At 56.4% G+C, this 19,092-nt stretch overlaps 6 protein-coding genes across 6 annotated transcripts; 2 read left to right on the top strand and 4 right to left on the bottom strand.

Annotated features, from left to right (window-relative positions):
- Positions 1-4: 4 nt before the first annotated feature.
- CHGG_02832 (uncharacterized protein) lies at positions 5-1,122 on the bottom strand (the record flags this gene model as incomplete). Its single annotated transcript, XM_001229347.1, has 2 exons — positions 5-776; positions 857-1,122. 2 exons carry the CDS (start codon positions 1,120-1,122, stop codon positions 5-7), a joined length of 1,038 nt encoding a protein of 345 aa, XP_001229348.1.
- Positions 1,123-2,413: 1,291 nt separating this feature from the next.
- On the top strand, positions 2,414-6,501 carry CHGG_02831 (uncharacterized protein; the record flags this gene model as incomplete). The annotated part of the gene is made up of 4 exons (XM_001229346.1): positions 2,414-2,759; positions 2,866-4,547; positions 4,955-6,331; positions 6,394-6,501. The coding sequence occupies 4 exons, from the start codon at positions 2,414-2,416 to the stop codon at positions 6,499-6,501; spliced, it is 3,513 nt and encodes a 1,170-aa protein (XP_001229347.1).
- A 734-nt stretch (positions 6,502-7,235) lies between these two features.
- CHGG_02830 (uncharacterized protein) lies at positions 7,236-9,387 on the bottom strand (the record flags this gene model as incomplete). Its single annotated transcript, XM_001229345.1, has 3 exons — positions 7,236-7,505; positions 7,572-9,068; positions 9,304-9,387. 3 exons carry the CDS (start codon positions 9,385-9,387, stop codon positions 7,236-7,238), a joined length of 1,851 nt encoding a protein of 616 aa, XP_001229346.1.
- Positions 9,388-9,963: 576 nt separating this feature from the next.
- On the top strand, positions 9,964-10,878 carry CHGG_02829 (uncharacterized protein; the record flags this gene model as incomplete). The annotated part of the gene is made up of 3 exons (XM_001229344.1): positions 9,964-10,069; positions 10,148-10,449; positions 10,525-10,878. The coding sequence occupies 3 exons, from the start codon at positions 9,964-9,966 to the stop codon at positions 10,876-10,878; spliced, it is 762 nt and encodes a 253-aa protein (XP_001229345.1).
- A 544-nt stretch (positions 10,879-11,422) lies between these two features.
- CHGG_02828 (uncharacterized protein) lies at positions 11,423-15,166 on the bottom strand (the record flags this gene model as incomplete). The annotated part of the gene is made up of 8 exons (XM_001229343.1): positions 11,423-11,892; positions 12,508-12,578; positions 12,721-14,133; positions 14,203-14,345; positions 14,404-14,629; positions 14,690-14,766; positions 14,836-15,048; positions 15,116-15,166. 8 exons carry the CDS (start codon positions 15,164-15,166, stop codon positions 11,423-11,425), a joined length of 2,664 nt encoding a protein of 887 aa, XP_001229344.1.
- A 1,180-nt stretch (positions 15,167-16,346) lies between these two features.
- On the bottom strand, positions 16,347-18,425 carry CHGG_02827 (uncharacterized protein; the record flags this gene model as incomplete). Its single annotated transcript, XM_001229342.1, has 6 exons — positions 16,347-16,406; positions 16,579-16,716; positions 16,941-17,174; positions 17,224-17,560; positions 17,647-18,136; positions 18,221-18,425. 6 exons carry the CDS (start codon positions 18,423-18,425, stop codon positions 16,347-16,349), a joined length of 1,464 nt encoding a protein of 487 aa, XP_001229343.1.
- Between the last annotated feature and the right edge of the window lie 667 nt (positions 18,426-19,092).

The following is a 19,092-nucleotide window of genomic DNA, read 5'->3' as shown; positions in this document are numbered from 1 at the left end:
ATTACTACCTCTGCCCCCTGGCAATAAGTCTACTCCTTCGTTCTGCAGCAAGAGCGGCAAGCGTGGCATTATATCCCAACGTCCGCAGCGAGTAGGCGGCCGCACCCTGCGAGCCGTTGCCCACCGCCTGAACAGCGTGAATGACATGAAAGTTCCCCAACACGGCATTGCCCGAGCTGATAATATCCAGCATATCTGCACCCGCCGCCGCCGACGAGTATGTGTCCCCCGCCTGCTCATCGTCCGCCGCCCCTGCCGAGGCGCTCCCGGCCCCTCGAGCCTGCCCGCTCCCGGAGAGCGGCTGCATTTCCGTCCCCGTGCCCTCCCCCAGATATGTCTCGTCCCTCAGCTCCCCGCGCTCCTCCGCGTCAAGGCTCTGCGTCGTTTGCGCCGCCGGCTGCGCGGATTGCGCCTCGTTCACGCTGATGGTACGCATGGATGGCGAGACGGCCTTCTTGAGCGCCTCGCGCTCCTGGTGCACGGCCAGCATCAGACACTGCGCGCCTAGGATGACTAAGTCAAAGCACAGGAAGGCGAGCCTCGAGGTCGGCGGCTTCTGGCCGATGAAGTCGATGATGACGCCGCCGTGCAGGTAGCCGCGTGTCGCTTCGCCGGCCTCGGGCAGGCTGAAGAAGAGGTGCGCGAGGATGCAGAGCATGCTCGGGATGAAGATGGTGTAGATGTGTGGGTGTTCGGCGGGGAGGAGGAGCCCGTCTTTGGGCGTGAGGAACGAGTAGTGCGGGGCAAGGCGAAGGAGGAAGCGGACGAGGGAGCATCTGCGGAGAGGAGGAGGCTAGTCAGTAAGTTGGTTCCCTGGGGAAAGGACGACGAAGATCGATACGCATAGGGTACTTACTCCATATAATACAAGGTACAGATGTAAACGAAGACGATCATATCCAGGTTCTTTTGCAGGTGGCTGACCAGTTCGAGCTTCTTTGCCAACCCCTCCCGACGCTTCTCCTGACGCCGCGTCGCTAATTCCTCCTCGCCAAACCGGCCATCGCCGCGCCCGTCCTCGGTGCGCCCAGGCACGCCGTGCTCCTCGGCGTCGTACTCGCCATCGGGCCGTGACGGAAGCTCCCGGGCGGCGGAGCTCGGGCCCGGATCATCATCGTTCATCGCTCGCCTCGCAGTTGGGGTGAGGTAAAAGAAATTAGAGTAAATTTCGCAAACTTTACATAGTTGATTCTGCAGCTTATTAGAATGCTGTCAGGTATAAAATGATGTTTTGGTGGTTTTTCGCGCCGTACAATGTACGGCCAAGCGATGCATCGAAACTGACGATTGCGGGCGGCCACTCCAGGTTGATGCTCCTACGATGCTGTGGCGTGATAACTTTCCCCCGATTGTCGTCACCTGCATGTAAACCAGAGGGTTAGGGTTGGGAGTGGGTCTCCATACTTTCCGTGTGCACCTTGATGGATTCTTTTTTTCTTTTTTTCTGAAGTCATCGCCGGCCAACGAAAGGCTATTAGTTAGCGCACGGTTCGCTCACGATGCCCGTCCAGGGATATTCTAAAATTAGGAGCCTTTGTCTTTCTCTCAACTTGGAGGTCGAGCATTGTCTTCTGTAGAAAATGCATCCATTCATGGCCACTGCTCAGCCATGGCAGTGTTTTTGCAGCCATATTTTTACTCGGACTCCCTCGTGCTTCCTTTCCCACAGAGAACTGTCACCATTTGTTGGGGCTGCCCGAATTGGCCAATCAGACAGTTTCGGTAGCATTCCGGCTGCCCAAGCTGGAAACTTTGCGGGGCTGGATGTGAAGTTGCGGGGTTCAACAAGCATCCGAATGAGATCCTTACACAATAAATAGTTACAGCTCACAATCTTGGCTTCGGGCTCCCAACGAGGTTCTGTTCAGGAATAGAAGATCCCATTCGGGAGAGGGCCCGATAATGCACATGAACCGGCGGACCTGATACTTTCTGTGCAGGTGACATGGAACAACAGAACTGAGTTGATGACAATGATGGAGCAACAGCTCGATATAGACCAAATTCAGTGTTGCGTTTGAAACACCATGTTCTCAGTTTCACTGTTTTCAGCAACCGCATTCTCCTCCGGCGTCGGACGGGCCTCTCCCATTAGCACGGAAAATTTTGCGCGGGCGCTGGGGTCGATGCGCAAAGGTCTGTGAGAGGAAGAAGAGTCACAGCTTATCGCTTATCTCTCCCCACAGGGACCGATCGGCCTTCTTTTTTTTGGCCCAGCACAATCGCATCCCGACTTCGTCACACATTCCCATCTTCCACTTCTTTTCCCCCGCTGCATAATACCCAAAGTGGCCCAGAAGACACGCGACACTGTCAATTGACAAAAACGAAGGACTGGAGTGCTGCCTGCGACCTTGAAGCGGGTTCCTAACTGAACAAGCGCCTCCGCTTCCGCAGTCGCTTCCTCCGAATTATGTTGTCGGCCGTGTGCAAGGCGGGCCGCGCTCCTGCCGTCCTCCGTCATGGTCGCCGCATCCCAGTCACGTCCTCTCAACTGAGGTCCCTGACCGCTGGCACCCAAAATGGCCTCTTCCGCACACAAGCCGAGTCTACTATCACCGCTCGGTTGAGCCAAAAACGCCTGTTCTCTGCTTCCAGGGCCCTCGCGAGTGCCGGCGCGGCGCAACCCGCTCCGGATCCGAAGGCTTACCTCGCGAGCGGAGTGGTAAAACCCAAGGAGCACGTCGACGTCAAGAAGGTTCTCGTCATTGGCAGCGGTGGTCTTGCCATTGGCCAAGCCGGAGAGTTCGACTACTCAGGTATGTTGTCACGAGAGCACATGGCAATAGTTCAGGGCGGTGAACAATGAGTCACCCGAGGACGGGTTGAGGGAAACTCGAAGCTGACCATGGCCTACCCATATAGGATCGCAAGCCCTCAAGGCCCTCAAAGAGGCTGGCGTGGCCTCTGTGCTTATCAACCCCAACATCGCTACCATCCAAACGAACCACACCCTCGCCGATGAAGTGTACTACCTCCCCGTCACCCCCGAGTACGTCGAGTATGTGATCCAGAAGGAAAAGCCCGATGGCATCTTCCTCTCCTTCGGTGGCCAGACGGCCCTCAACCTCGGTGTCCAGATGCAGAAGCTCGGCCTGTTCGAGAAATACGGCGTCCGGGTCCTCGGTACCAGCGTCAGGACACTAGAACTCAGCGAGGACAGAGACCTGTTCGCAAAGGCCCTTGACGAGATCAACATCCCTATCGCCAAGTCCATTGCCGTCAACACGGTCGACGAGGCTCTCGAGGCCGCTAACAAGATCGGCTATCCCATCATCGTCCGCGCTGCCTATGCGCTCGGCGGTTTGGGCTCCGGCTTCGCGAACAACGAGGAGGAGCTGCGCAACATGGCTGCCCGGTCGCTTACTCTCTCACCCCAGATCTTGGTCGAGAAGTCGCTCAAGGGCTGGAAGGAGGTCGAGTACGAGGTTGTCCGGGATGCGAATAACAACTGCATCACAGTCTGCAACATGGAGAACTTTGACCCGTTGGGTATCCATACGGGTGACTCCATTGTCGTTGCGCCCAGTCAAACCCTGAGCGATGAAGAGTACCACATGCTGCGCTCCGCTGCCATCAAGATTGTCAGGCACTTGGGCGTCGTTGGCGAGTGCAACGTCCAGTATGCCCTCCAGCCCGATGGCCTCGACTACCGCGTCATCGAGGTCAACGCCCGTCTTTCCCGCTCGTCCGCTCTGGCCTCCAAGGCTACCGGTTACCCCTTGGCATACACCGCTGCCAAGATTGGCCTGGGCCACACCCTTCCCGAGCTCCCCAACGCTGTCACCAAGACGACGACCGCCAACTTCGAGCCTTCGCTCGATTACATCGTCACCAAGATTCCCAGATGGGATCTGTCCAAGTTCCAGCACGTGAAGCGGGACATTGGCAGCGCCATGAAGTCTGTGGGCGAGGTTATGGCCATCGGCCGTACCTTCGAGGAGTCTTTCCAGAAGGCCATCCGGCAGGTTGACCCCAGGTTCGTCGGCTTCCAGGGCGAGAAGTTTGAGGATCTCGACTACGAGCTCCAGAACCCCACCGACCGTCGCTGGTTGGCCGTCGGCCAGGCTATGCTCCACGAGAACTACACTGTCGACCGCGTCCACGACCTCACCAAGATTGACAAGTGGTTCTTGTACAAGCTGCAGAACATCGTGGACTGCACCAAGGAGCTGCAGCAGGTTGGCAGCCTTCGCGGCCTCAAGAAGGAGCACATCCTCAAGGCCAAGAAGATGGGCTTTTCCGATAAGCAGATTGCTCAGGCCGTTAACAGCACCGAGGACGAGGTCCGCGCCCGCAGGTCTGAGTTCGGCATCCGCCCTTGGGTCAAGAAGATTGATACGCTTGCGGCCGAGTTCCCTGCCGACACCAACTACCTCTACACCACTTACAACGCCTCGTCTCACGATGTTACCTTCGAGGACAAGGGCACTGTCATCTTGGGCAGCGGCGTCTACCGTATCGGTAGCTCTGTCGAGTTTGACTGGTGTGCCGTCAGCGCCACCCTCGCCCTGCGGGAGATGGGCGAGAAGACGGTTATGATTAACGTAAGTACACCACCACCACGCCAATCCGTCTTTTTTCTCGGTCCCATCTTTGCGGTCTGGTTCGCTGCATTCCTCGTCTTTAACGTCCACCTCCTCGTTTTTCTCACCTTCGCCGGCGTCGCCGTCGTCTTGATCACTGCCTCTGTTTCTCTTCTTTTCTCGCTTGCCTATTATTTTCTCTTGATCTACTTGTTGGTCCTTCTCATCCGTTTAGTTCGCGAGAAGATGAGAGATGATGAGAAGTGAAATCTCTTAACTTTTATCTTACTAAAACAAACTCCCCTTTTTATAATACTTTTTTTTTCTTTTTTTTTTTTTCCTTTTTTTTTCCCTTTCTTTCTTTCTTTTTCTTGCTCGTTTTCGACGTACAATGTGAACAGTTTTGATACTAACACCCGCATTAATAGTACAACCCGGAGACCTATTCCACTGATTTCGATACGGCGGATAAACTCTATTTCGAGGAGTTGAGCTATGAGCGTGTTATGGATATCTACGAGTTGGAGAACGCCAACGGTGTTGTGGTGTCTGTGGGCGGCCAGCTACCCCAGAACATTGCCCTCCGTCTGCAGGAGGCAGGGGGCGCCAAGGTCCTCGGAACGGACCCTCGCAACATTGACAAGGCCGAGGACAGGCAGAAGTTCTCCGAGATTCTCGACAGCATCGGTGTTGACCAGCCGGCGTGGAAGGAGCTCACCTCGGTCAAGGCCGCTGAGGAGTTTGCCGACCAGGTCAGCTACCCCGTTCTTGTCCGTCCCAGCTACGTGCTGTCTGGCGCTGCCATGACTGTTATTCGCAGCAAGGACGAGCTGAAGGACAAGCTGGAGGCGGCTTCCAACGTCTCGCCCGACCACCCCGTGGTTATCAGCAAGTTCATTGAGGGCGCCGAGGAAATCGACCTCGACGGTGTCGCGTCCGAGGGCAACTTGATCGTCCACGCCGTTAGTGAACACGTCGAGCAGGCCGGTGTCCACTCTGGCGATGCCACCCTGGTTCTCCCGCCCGCGAAGCTGGACGAGTCCACGATGCAGCGCGTCAAGGAGATTGCTCAGAAGATCGCCCAGGCTCTGCAGATCACCGGACCGTTCAACATGCAAATTATCAAGGTCGACGACCCTAACGGCGGTCTGCCGGCGTTGAAGGTTATCGAGTGCAACCTGCGTGCTTCGCGCTCCTTCCCCTTCGTGAGCAAGGTTCTCGGTACCAACTTCATCGACGTTGCCACCAAGGCTCTGGTCGGCAAGAACGTGCCTGAACCGACCGACCTGATGGCCGTCAAGCGTGATTACCTCGCGACCAAGGTGCCGCAGTTCTCGTGGACCCGTCTGGCCGGTGCCGATCCCTTCCTCGGTGTCGAGATGTCGTCGACTGGCGAGATGGCTTGCTTCGGCAAGAACTTGGTCGAGGCCTACTGGTCTTCGCTGCAGTCAGCCATGAACTTCCGTGTGCCCGAGCCTGGCGAGGGTATCCTCTTTGGCGGCGAGCTGGGCAAGAGCTGGCTGACCACTGTTGTGGACTACCTCGCTCCTCTCGGCTACAAGCTGTACGCTGCCGACGCAGAGGTCAAGCAGTTCCTCGAGTCGACGAGCAAGCACAAGCTCAATGTCGAGGTGATTGAGTTCCCCAAGGAAGACAAGCGTGCCCTCCGTGAGGTGTTCAAGAAGTACGACATCAAGGGCGTCTTCAACCTGGCCCAGGCCCGCGGCAAGACCATCATGGACGTCGACTACGTCATGCGCCGCAACGCCGTCGACTTTGGCGTCCCGCTATTCATGGAGCCTCAGGTTAGTCCCATCCTCCCCTAATTCCTCGCATTTGTCGTGACACAGCTAACCGTCCACCGCAGACTGCCATGCTCTTCGCCCAGTGTATGAGCGAGAAGCTCCCTCGCCCCGAGGGCATCCCCTCCGAGGTGCGCAGGTGGTCCGAGTTCATTGGCGGCAAGCCCCTGTAAATACATATACCACTTGATACCTTCTTCTCTCTACCAGGCCAGCTTATGCTGGGGTTGTTTCGATTACAAAAAAAGACAGTCAGGGGCGTTTTTGAGGGCTTTGGATCCATAGCGGGGATGGATGGGCATTGATCTGCTTTTAACTTTCTGGTCTGTCTCATATAATTCATTTCGGCGAGCTTCCTAGCAACACGTTTTGATGAAGGGCTTGAGTGCGCTGCTATATCGGTTGTTCATCACGGTGGTTGATGTCCAAAATAGGGATGGATGGATCATGGGATATGGTTGGAATGTGTGTTGTTGGATAGCAGATACCCTCTTGTGTGAATCAAGATATGTCCTCGAGTTCGCTTACTTGATCGTTGAAACAGCATTGGACGCAAGCCATCGATCACATATAAGGAGCCAACAATTGAAATCATGGTTCGTTTCGTGAAAAGGAGCCTGTTATCATCCGTGGGTTTCCGGATGCACCCACTAAGTATGGAAGTAGCCACCCAGTTCTGTGCAATTGCTGTCTATTACCCAGACACAACCCAACTCCAAACCTGCATTATCCATCCTAGCCCCCCCTCCTCGCCATGTCGATCCCTATCCTCTAAGCCATAAAAAAACCCTGCCTCATTCCGAGCATGCCCGAGCCCGAGCCCGACCGTAAGCAAACGATCCTCCATGGTCCAAACCGGTCCTCGTCGCATATGTATGTATGTATGCATGTGCCCGAGCCGATCAACCTAGGCCGGGTGGTCGTCGCGGCGGGATCCGTTCAGCCTGACAGCAGCAAAGCGCTTAGCAAGGGGTTCTCGGGCGTCGCCATCATTGGGATAAGAAAAAGCGCCGGCCCCGTTACCGGCGTCCTCGGACTGCCGGGGCCGCTTGGGAAGTCTCTCACCAGTGGATTGCAGGATCATGTGCAGCGTCTGCCACCCCGTGGTCGACCGCAGCTGGAAGGACTCGGCCAGGTCGTTCTGGGTAGCGACCCGACAGAGGAGGGCTTCTTCTTCCTGGGTGGAGGGGGTTGACGTTAGTAAGGGGTAGGTGCTTGTGCGGGGGGGTAGTTGCGTGCATACCTTGGCTAGAACACCCATCGCGTGGATGTAGCAGAGGAGGTGAAAGTCAGAAACGTTAATGCTGTCGTCCTTTTGGTTGACCCGCAACGCCTTGGCGACGGCCGAAACTTCCTGAGCCTCGCCAACGTACTCTCTGTTTTCAATGGGGAACGTGATGTTATTGAAGACTGGTTTCGGCGCCTCGGGAAACCCGTGGGTGAGGGTGACGAAGAGGTATTCGACCGGGAACGCTGGCTTTGCGTTCTCCTGCACATTGGCGCCGTACTCATTGATTCGCCGGTAGAACACCTCCGGGATGTACCGCGTCCTGCTCGGCGAGCCGTCGTCTTCTTCTTCATCGCGAACGAGCATCTGGGTGGGGTCAGCCGAGGGCTCAACAATGTCTGCCCGAACCATCTCGACAGCGTCATTCGACATCTGGTACGCCGAGATGGAAATCTCGCCCTTCTCATTGCCCGAGATAATGCAGGTGACAAAGTTGGAGCCGAACCGGCCGGTGTCGCTCCATTTGCTCGGCTTGGGATGCTGGGCTTGCATCCTCGCAGCAAATACAACCTCCTGAGAAGCGAGGAAATAGGAGTCTGCGTGGCGCTTGCACACGGCAGTGCCGTCTCCCATTCCCGCGTCGACGAGATCCGTCCAGATCACGCCGACCTGTTCTAACCCGCAGTACCTAGCAATGGTATTGATCTCTTCCTGATTCTCCCAGGGGTTGAGCGAAACACCGTCCACCTCGTCAACCTGGGGGGGTTCGTAGATAGCCTCAACCACAGCCTTGATACCAAGCGGCACCACATCGTATTCCATGTATTTGCCGTAAAGGATGCCTAGGCGTTGCGATCCAGTCCGTCGCCAGGCGTCGAGGAACTTATCGATAATCGGCGGTGAGGCGAACTCGACGTGATCGACCATACGAAACGGCTGTGGCTGAAGTGTGATAGCGCTCGGCTGGCACTTTGTACAGATGCCTTCGGGCCACTCGGGATGTCCCGAGGGACAGTCGCGCTTCACCCGGTAGTAGGGCTCGACGAGTGGAGGAATAAAGGAGCTCCCGAGCTCTGGCTTGTTTGTGGCCGAGTTGGTCTTCCGCATGTAGGCGTGTACCGACATGTACTTGATCTTCTTCTCTTCGAGATACTGGGCATTGAAAGGGTCCAAGGGCATGCAGTAGTCGCACATGCCCTTCGCCCCGTGGCGGCACATCTTATTATCCCTTTTCCTTGGAATCTTGCCATCTCGCCTGTCTAGCCTATCGTCCAGCGGAGACTGCCTGACTACCTCCCAGGGGTTCTTGATCCGTTCGGCAGATGTGTTGGGCGGCGGGTCGATCGGGTGGTCTTCGGTCGGCAGAATCGGTTTTCCGTTGAGGCGGTTTGTGGATGACTCGATCGAGGTCGGTTGGCCATCACCTGCTACATCGCCATTTGCCACCGATTCTTGGTGTTGGTAGCTGACGAAGATCAGGTCGCCGTGGCTATCCCGCAGATGTGTGTCAGTCTCGGTGATCCATATTGCGCCGTCTCAACGCCTCGCCAGAGGAGCGGGAGCCCATGCCTTAACCCAACCTGGGTAATTTTAAACTTAGAAATTTCACTAATCTTCTTCGCATCACCGCCGCTCGGATGGTTCGAAAGGGTGATGGTTTTTGGATCGACCGTCGGGGGAAGCTGTGGGACAAGCTGTGACTGTTAGCTTCGAGGTGGTGAAACAACAGCAACTATCTGTTGAGTACCTTGGTAACGACTTCACCAAATGTATCGTCCTTTTCCACCGTTAGGCGGAACATGCCATCGGGGGAGCGCAATCGTAGCAACATGGCCAAGGTGGAACGGTAATAGTTGGTTCACTTGGTCAATAGTTTGTGCCGAGACTTTGCGCTCTAGCTTTTTATTGCCTGAGAAAATGGATAGTGTAGATCTCTCGGGCAGTGCTAGGTCCTGTGTTCAAATAATTTGTTGAAACTTAATGTAGAGCTAAGTAAGGTGACGAACATTAGAACGCCTTCGTCATGCAAGCTGCCTGGATAGAGCTGCCCCTCCGCCCCACCCTCAGCTGTGCTCGAACTCATAGCGTGATAAGTGCATATCGTGGGGGATCCCTCGATACAGTCATATCAGTCATATCAGCCGACTTGGCCCAGCGGCAACTGTCCCTTGGCCCCTTGTCGAGTTGTCGGTCGCCAAGACTCGAAAGTTGTCAAGCTGTTCTTTCGGGCCTTGCCTTGTTCGGCAGGGCACATGCAGGCCACCTTTACAGTTGACAGTTGCACAGCACACAGACCTTCTCAACCACGCAGCCAAATCTTCACCCTTGTGCTTCGCGACACGGTTCCAAACCCCGACAATTCAGACCGCGTCCTTCCTCCCAGTTCAGGGAATACTCCAGAAGTGCCATGTTCGACATCGATTGGCGGGGGCTGCTGCTGCCCCTGGCGTACCTGGGGGTGCTGGTTGGCACTTTCATGACTTTCTCGCGAGTCTACCGCAAGAGGAAAGCCTGTATGTTCTGACTCGATTGTCCGTTGTGGGCAATTCCATCACTGGCTATGAAACAAAACTGACAATCTCCTTCTCTAGTCGAGAGCGCTAACCTCGCGCCATGGTTCGGGCCGCATCTCCAACGCAACATCTACCTGTCGCTGCTGCACATGGAGCCCGAGGAGGGGTCCGAGAAGACGCCCAAGGTCCCCGACAGCGTCATCCGGGCCGCGCTTCTCAGGCGCGCCGTTGAGGACATCCACCGCATCATCCAGATCCGTACCGCCAAGCAAGCCTGCAGCTCATTGCTGCAGCGGGGGAGCGTCGGCGATGACCTATGGCAACGGTTTCAGCGCGCCGAGAAGGAGATGGAGGAGGAGCTGCGGGATGTCGTGATGGAGGTACGGCCAGCTCCAATTCTAGCCCCAATTCCCACCCCATACAAAACCCCCATCTAACAAAACAACCCCCAACAGGCCAACGCGCTCGTCCCGAACTGGGGCCAAATAATCTTCCAATCGGCCAACGAGATCGCGGCCAACAAGGCGTTGCGGGACCGGATCGACGAGATCGAGGCGCAGACGGAGAAGGACAAGGAGTGGTGGGAGAAGCGGCGGAGCAACATCAAGACGGAGTTCATGAAGGAGCTGGAGGCCGAGGCCGGGGCGGAGGAGGGCCAGGACCACGAGGGGTCCGAGAAGGGCCAGGCCAACAGCAAGTCCAGCGTGGCCGGCAGCGAGGACGAGCCCGTCCTGGTGGAGACGGACACCCCGTCGGCCGCCTCCCCCTCGGGGGCTTCCAAGAAGAAGAAGCAGGGCGGCAAGAAATAGAGTTTGGCGGGGGGCCGCCGGGCCGGGCGAGCGCGCGTTCGGTTGTAGGAGAGGCGCTGTATAGTAGTAAAAGAGGTTGTTGGTTGGTAGTACTAGGGTGCCTGGGCCGTCGACAGCATCGTGCATGGCGTTGGGTGGGACATGGGGGTTTTTGCCTTGGATTGTTTTCATTCCGTGGTTGAACGACGACGGTAGTTATTTGCTGGTGTGCGTATTTGTTTAAAGAGATGGTTGGTCATGGTGGATGTTTGCTTCTTTCTGTGCACGTTGAGAGTGTATATGGTTTTGCTCATGTTGTCAAGTACACCCTCGATACGACTTGCTTCCAAGTCCCAAAGTAGTCGAGGCAAATAGTGTAGTTTAGTCAAATTCCGCCCTCAATTATGAATGTACTCTGGTTCGAGTAATATCAATCAGTCTCCCTTCCAATACCAGCCAACACCAATAACCATGCATCCAACAACCGCGCTCGCTTCAAGATGCTATCCATGCAAACAAAGAAACCACACAAAAAAAAAACCAACACTTCAAAACCAACCAGCCCTCAATGCCACCCCATCTTCCTCCTGACCTCCTCCACCTCATCCCCCCCCTCACCACCAGCACCCCAACCCTCCTCCCGCGCCCTCCTCGCCGCCTCCAAAATCTCCGCCTCCGACCGCCCCAGCACCTCCAGCACCCCCCTCTCCACCAACTCCCCAATCGGCGTCTCACACCCGCGCAGCCCGATAAACCTCCCCAGCTTCCTCCTCTTCTCCTCCAGGCTCAGGCCCGGCGGCCAGGCCACGGGGCACGGGTACTGACGCGTCCAGCGGCAGGGCGTGCGCTGGTGGTAGAAGTGCGCGAGCGACTCGAGCTGGTCGTCCGTCAGCAGCCAGAAGCAGAGCAGCGTGCGCGGGAAGGCCGGGTGGATGGCGCCGGTGGTGAGCTGGACGAGGGGCGCGAGCTGGAGGGACATTTGCGCGAGCTTGGCGGAGAAGGCGGGGTTGGTGGCCGCGCGACGCGTGCCGAAGGCTGTGGGTGGTGACGGTGGTAGTGGTGTTGGTGAGGGCGGTGCGGGTGGTCAGGAGCGGTGGGGGGTTTTGGGAGGTGTTGCTGCCGGGGGTGGGAGGTGGGAGGCCGTCGGAGGGAGTGGTGGGTTGCTGGTGCCATGGGTGTTCCATTTTGGCTGGGTAGTGCTGGCGATGTATCAAGTGGTGTGGTGTGGTGGTTTGGTTTGATTCAACTCGGGGTTGTTTGGTATCCAAGCTGTAGTCTGAGTGACAAGAGCAGGTGAAATGAAATATTATTGTAAAGATATCCGTTCAAGATGGAAAAGCAAAGGCTTCTTGCGTGGATGAGCCCCGACCGAAAGAGATGTGGAAAGTGACAAAGCTGTAGCTGGATGAAGCCGGTCTTCTAACAAAGATGCTGCCAGCAGCAGAAAATAATCGTCTCTTCCGGAGTTGGGCTGTCGTCTCCAGACAACAGACGAGTGGCTCTCGTTGGATGGAATGCTGAATGACTCTGATCAGCAGAAACCACCACCAACTTCCCGGGGACGTCTCGTGCTCTTGTAAGCTCCCACAGTGGATGCTAGTCCTTTGGAAGACCGCTCCTTTCTCCAAAATCGGACATCCATTCACCCACACCTTTGTCGAGCTGCTGCTATCTTGGGCGCGCGAGACATCTTTAGCCCCCCGGCCCCGCCTTTGACCACTCTGAGAACAACCAAGACATTGTCTAGCACGGGGTATGAAGGGGCATTCCAAAAAGAACCCCCCGCCGCTCTCAACCACCAACAATGCATTCTCCTCGCCGAGGAAATTGTCGGGAACCCGGATCCGGATCCGGTTGGCCTACAGCCACTTCAACTTAGCAACGTGATCGGCCTTCTTTTTGCTCTGCTTCACAAAGCCCATCATCCGCAGCTCCGCCAGGGCGCGGTAGAAGCAGACGAGAGCCGACCGCTCGTCCATGCCGACGTCGGACTCTTCGCCCACAAGCGCGTAGTAGGCCGACCACAGATCGGCCACGTTGATGAGCGCGCCAGCCTCCAGATAGAGGTGGTAGAGGATGGCCGTGGCGGGCAACGTCGACGCGAGCCCGCCGTTGGCTCCGCCGCAGCACGAACACGCGAGGTAGTCGTGCGGGCGGGAGAGGGCGCGGCCGAAGGTGGCGGCCGGCCGGGGGACAAAGACGTCGCGGTAGGGCGACTTGGAATCGAAGACCCAGACCTCGTGAAGAAAGAGATTGTCGACGGGGTCGCATTGTAAGGTCCGCGACAAGAGGCCCAACAAAGCGTCGATGGCGTTGGTGAATGCTTTGTCCTCTTCGGTTAGAGTTGCGGAGTCCTGGCTGAGCTGGACTTTCTGCGCAACGACTGTGGTGCGCATGACCCTGCTTTGAGCGCTGTATTTGCTTTTGAGGGCTTGGCGGTTTTCCTTAGAGCGCGCCACCAGGCCGTCAACTTCGTCTCGAATGTCTGTTAACGCGGCCACAAACTCCTCAGCATCTGACTCCCAGCCGCTTAGACCGAGGTCTGGGTTGCCGGTTCTAACGGCAGCTAGCACGCGGTCGGCGATCGAAAGGAACTCGTTCGGGTCCAACCGCTTCACGGCGTCCTCCAGAGGTAAAGTCCCGAAGGATTGCTCGATATTGATACCGTCACCGAGAGCGAGGATGTAGAGGTCGGCGAAAGAAGTCGAGGTCAGGCCGGCAGAAGTCAGCAGATGCAGGGCGCGGAGGAGATGCAGTAGGTACGCCTGCCGCTTCTCCTCCTGTTCAAGAATTTGTGCAACCAAAAACTCATCGTTCTCAATCAAGAATTGCGCGTGGTTCAGCTGTCTCGCGTCGACCGCAGCCTCGGCCTCGGCTTTGAAGGAGTCGAGAGTCCGGACAGCTTCGATATGTTCTGGCTGCAGAAGTTTGCGGTTCAGGTTGTCACCGCCCGCAAGCAACACACTGAGCGGGTTCGCGTAGAAGTGACACATGTAGGCGTATTTTAGCGAACTGATAAACACTTGTATGCCGGCAACCTGGTCCTGCTGGCGCTCCACCAAACTCCGGAGTAGCAACGGCCCGATTCGGAGCTTGGCTTGGGTCCCGGCAACGGCGCTCTTGATGACACTATCGAGGACAGAGTTGGCCTGGACGACGTCGAACTGGGCGCCGTAGAGCTGGCGGGCGGTGGATTTGAGTAGGCGGGCCTGGAACAGCTCGACAGAAGTGGCGACGCCAAATAGCAGGTCAAACTGAATGCGGCCACGCCAGGAGCTAGTTGCTCAAAGTCAGTTAAAACTCTCCAGTTAAAACTCTCCCTTGATAACATAGACATGGACGTACTGGAAGAGCGTGATCAAGTCGGTCAACAGACCGCTCTCAAACGCCTCGCTGTCCTGGAACGCCACAACAACCCGCTTTGACTGCTGCTGCTGGTTCAGAAACACGTGCAGCGATTCGAGGTCATAATCGAGGTATTTCCTCCCCTGCACAAGTCAGCGATTGTTTCCTTCCACTCCCTTACTTAGACCAGAAGAAACTCACACTCTGCATAACCTCATCCACATCCTCGTCCCCATCAGTCGTCCTCGCCGTGGCATCCCGGATAATCTTCTTTAGGGCGGCCTTGAGATTTGGCGCCTCTGATGCCCGCAGCCGGACAAAGCGCGCCCGAGTTGCTGTGCAGAGCTGCTCGGCCAGCTGCTCAAACAGGAGGTCCTGGGAGGCGATATTCGGGCCGGTGATGATGAAGCCCGCCGGGATTCTCTCTCTACACATGCCAAGTTAGTGAGTTTTTCCCATCGGCTAGATTCAACGCATCATGACCTACGTCTCAACCTCGGCCGCCTGCTGCAAGAACGACGAGACCTGGTCGAGGGTGGTGCGGTTGGCTTCCCTCAGGACGTGCTGCAGAGCGTTAGAAAATAATAACTACATGAGCAGGTGTCATCTAACCTGAATGCGACCCTCCAGAACCGGCCACGCCGTCTCGAAGAGCTCCCTCCGCAGGCGAACTGCATCGGGGCTCTCAGCGCCATTGAAGAGCGGAGGGAATCCAGGTCCGGTTCCCAGCTCCTCCTTCGACATTGGCCCATCTGCCTTGACTACCTTCCGTCTCTTAGTCGGACGAGCAGCTGGCTTGCTACTACTGGTGCTGTCTCCAGAGGTGGCATTGAAGATGAAGGCCGCCTGTTGGGAGGAGTTAGTGCTTGTCGTGATATACGAACGCGGTGGGATGAAGGTTGGGGTAAGTTACCCTGTAATCATCCTCTTCAAATGACACGTTACTATCCTCGATTTCAGCCATCTTGATGTGTTGCGTTGATGGATCGCTGCTACGTGTTGAGTGTTGAAGGTTCACGCGATCCTCTGTCACTAGCCACTGTTTACCCTTCAACTGCGCCACAATTTGCTCCCTACGCTGTGGCGTTGTCCTCAAAGCACAAGGGGCACCTTCCAGCAGCTCCCATCACCATTACGAGTCATTCTACTGGTGCCTTCCGGTTGCGTCTTCAGGAATTGATGACTTACTTGAATAATACTACGTCGGCCTAAGAGTTCCAAAATCACAAAAGGTATTCATTATCCAGCTTAACACGATCGCCAGCAATCTACAACATACTAACCGACTGGCTGGCTGGCTGCCAACTAACCTGCCCACGCAGCGCCTACTTATTTTAAGCCACCCATCACCCTCTTTCTCTTCCTCCCATGACCTGCCCTCTTATTCTTCCAGCCGGCCAACTAAGGTAAGCAAGCAGACACGAGACGCAGTAGCCACCTGGTTAGACATCTCGAGAGAAAGCAAAAAAAGCACACAAGGAAAGCCCCCCTCGCCCCAGCACCAACCAACCCGCAAACAACCAACAAAGCCAAGTTGGTCCCCGATCTCGCCGGTTCTACAGCCAACTCAACTTCGTAAAAGGCACGATGCCACCACTGCTGCTGTTGTCACTATCGTGTTTTTATACACTCCCCCCTCGGTCCCTATCTAACGCTCACTCGCTCACTCACTCCTCGACATCGGGAACAGACCAGAACAAGCCCCCAAAAAGGAATGACAGGCATGTCCCAAGGGAGTCAAAAAAGGAACGGCGGGACAAAGATGAAAAAGAACAATGGATAGAAAAGGAAAGAAAAAAACACGGACGCCTGTATTTGATTGAACCAGAACACCCGCCCCAGACCCGGATTCCGACGCAAAAGAACTGCCCATGTGCAAAAAAAGGAAAGTCGATGATGGACGGATGGATGAGTCCTTCCTAGTTTTACAAAAGCCCCAGGTTTTTTCAATCAAGTGCCTGGCCGGTTTCCCGCCCTCTAGCTGTTGTTGGTTTGTTGGCTGGGCTAGCCGACGCCGAACTGGCTCGAGCTCGGGGAGAAACGGGGGGATCGCCCTTGCTGGCACGCCGAGATAGAGCCTGGTTCCAATTCCAATTCTCCAACCTAAAGTGCAACCAAAGGCGAACAAAGCGAATTTGACACTTCTATGCGGACGCCTCGACAGCTTCGGCAGCCTTGTCCTTGGGATGGGTGAGCGGAAGATGCTAGTGAGGCAGATGGACATCAGAGCCTTACCTCTTCAACAGCTGCCTTCTCCTCGCCAGCTTCGGACGCCGGCTCTTCAGACTTGGCCGCCTCCTTGGCGTCTTCCTTGGCGGGCTCGCTCTTTTTGCTGACGCCATTAGCCTTCGCGGACGCCTTGGACGTGCCGTTAACCTCGGCGGCGGGCGCTGTCGGTGTCCCGTCGACAGCCAGCAGCTTGTTCCACTTATCCAGCAAGACCTGCGAGCGCGGCTGAGACTTGAACTCGTCCCTCTTCAGAAATGTCTCCAGCTTCAAGATTGCCTTGAGCACCTTGTTAATCTTGGTTGAACCGGATGATGCTAACTTCCAGGTCTGGGAATCCCTCAAGCTTCGTAATGTAGTCCGACATAAGCTTCATCTCGTCCTCCTTGGGCTCTTGGTCCCTCGTAAGGAGACCCTTCTGAATCTTGTGCCGGAGGAACAGAACCTCTTTCTATACGCTGTGTCAGTCGCCTCGTCTCATTCCCAGTCTCGCAAGTGCCCGTCAAACATACCGACTTCCTGGTGTGCTTATCCTCAGCCGAGAGTTGTTCTGTCTCCTTGGCTGCCGCCGCCTCCTCGGCGTCCTTATCATCTGCATCCTTCTTCTTCGACTTGGACTTTGAGCTCTTGGCGTCGGTCGCCTTGGTCGATTTCGGAGTGGCCGTCGCACCGTTAGCTGTCTTGGGCGTGGCGCTCGTTGTGAGCTTGATCTTGGGCTTTTTGACCGAGTCGGAACGCCGCGGTGTCTGCTGAGGTTAACGGCTGTGCATGATTCTTGACACTAAAAAAACTCACCTCGGCGCTGTCCTCAGCCTTCCTCTTTTTAGCCTTCTTGTCCTTGGCCGGCGTCTCGTCAACATCGGGTGCATCCTCCATATCCACATCGTCGTCATCCTCGCTGAGAGCCTTAGACTTCTTGCCCTTCGGTGTAGCCGCCTTGGCCGCCTTGGCCTTCTCCTGCTCGATAAGCTCTTCCTGGTAGTTTTGGAGGACCTCCTTGTAGTATGACAGCGGGTGGTTCTCCGACGCCAAGTGATGCGCAGCCTGCAGCGTCTTCCTCATCTTGTCTAACTTGACGTCGAGGACCGTCTCGGGATCAAGCTTGATCAGCTCGGTATTCGGCACCCAGCCGCTGGAGGTCTAGGTTAGCATCGAGAGCCTGCAAGGACCGCGCCGGAGAAGACCGATGCGAGGGGCAAACGGAGAAGCGGCACTCACAATTCGTTGGTGTGTAGGTACATGACGGGGAATGTCCGGTCGGCGACGTTCTTGCCCCCGTCGGCGTAGTCCTCGCGGTAGGTGCCATCGGCGCGCTTCGCCGTGACGGGCCGAGATTTGAGTAGCGATGCCGGTAGCATGTCCTCGTCGCAGATAATGACGGGCCATTGAGGGAAGCCCTTGAGCTTGACGAAGTAGTGGTCCCCAGGCTCCGCATCTAGGTTCAGCATGCGCGGCTTCGAGGCCTTCTTGTTCAGCTTCTTGCCCTTCGCCGCGCCGCCGCCAATTGACTTGCGTCGCGATTTGGACTTGTCAGCATCGCCACTGGCGGCGTCGGCAGCGTCGGCGGCAGCTTGGTCGGCTTGATCTGCCCCCGCAGATGCGCCGGCGTCAGCACCCTCCGGCGCAGGTTCAACTGGGGCAGCAGCGTCTGCCATCTCGACGTCGGACTTGTTATCTTCGGTTTGCTCGGCGGGCTTCTCGCTGGATGCTGCACGGGAGGAGTAGGAAAAGTTAGTAAAAGGAATTGTATTGAACACGCGCGATGATGTGGTGTGTAGGCGGGAGGTGTTACCTTCGGCGGGCTTTTCAGCTTCTTTTGTCGAATCCGCAGCGGCGGCAGGCTCAGCCCTGGACTCGACGGCGGCCTTGGACTCGGCGGCAGGAGCCTCCTTCATCTCAGTATCGACAGCATCTTTCTTGGTCGCGTCGTCCTTAGTCTCTACAGCAGGAGTCGCGCCCTCGGCTGGGGGTGTGGCGTGACCGTTCTTGCCAGACATGGTGTCGCGAGGTGGCGATGTGATGTCAGCACGCGACTGATGGAGCTGTTTGGCGTGCAAAGAGGCAGACGGCGACGCGTTCTTCGCGTAAATGTGGGCCAGAGGCTACGTGCTTCTTACCCGACGTCGCGTAGTGATGAAAGTCGATGGGTTGTGATGGGGGGGTAGGTCACAATGCGCAGGGGCTGGACAATGAAGATGGGAGGTTGCGCCGAAGATGCAGATGGAGAGCAACCGTGAAGGAAAGAGAAATTATTTGAGGGCAGCACACGAGTTGGTTGGTCCGAGCGTCTTGGCGAGGGAGCGTCTCCTTGGTCTATGAAAGAATGGGCGGCGGAGTTGTGGAGGGGGGAGGAGCTGGGCCTTTTGCTGCGTGCGGGCATGGGCATGCGTTCATGCGTTAGATCCACGACGCCAACAACCAAGCACCACCCGCGCCACTCCTTCACCCCTCCCAACACCAATGTTCCAATGTTCTCCAACTCAACTCCAAAGGCACCAGCTGGTCAAAGAACACCCCCATCTTGTTCCAACTCCAACAAGAGTAAAACATAAGAAAAACAACCTCTTCCCTCCAAAGTTCCATCAGCCATCATGGTGACCCCATCTCCATATCCCTCCATCAAACTGCCCATCCTCTTGTGATTCTCTGTGATGGCCCTGTTTC

Source organism: Chaetomium globosum, genomic scaffold (genome assembly GCF_000143365.1).
Source record: "Chaetomium globosum CBS 148.51 scaffold_2 genomic scaffold, whole genome shotgun sequence".
In the NCBI taxonomy this organism is placed as follows: domain Eukaryota; kingdom Fungi; phylum Ascomycota; class Sordariomycetes; order Sordariales; family Chaetomiaceae; genus Chaetomium; species Chaetomium globosum.
Note: the sequence above shows the minus strand (reverse complement) of the source record. Positions and strands in the feature narration are given on the sequence as shown.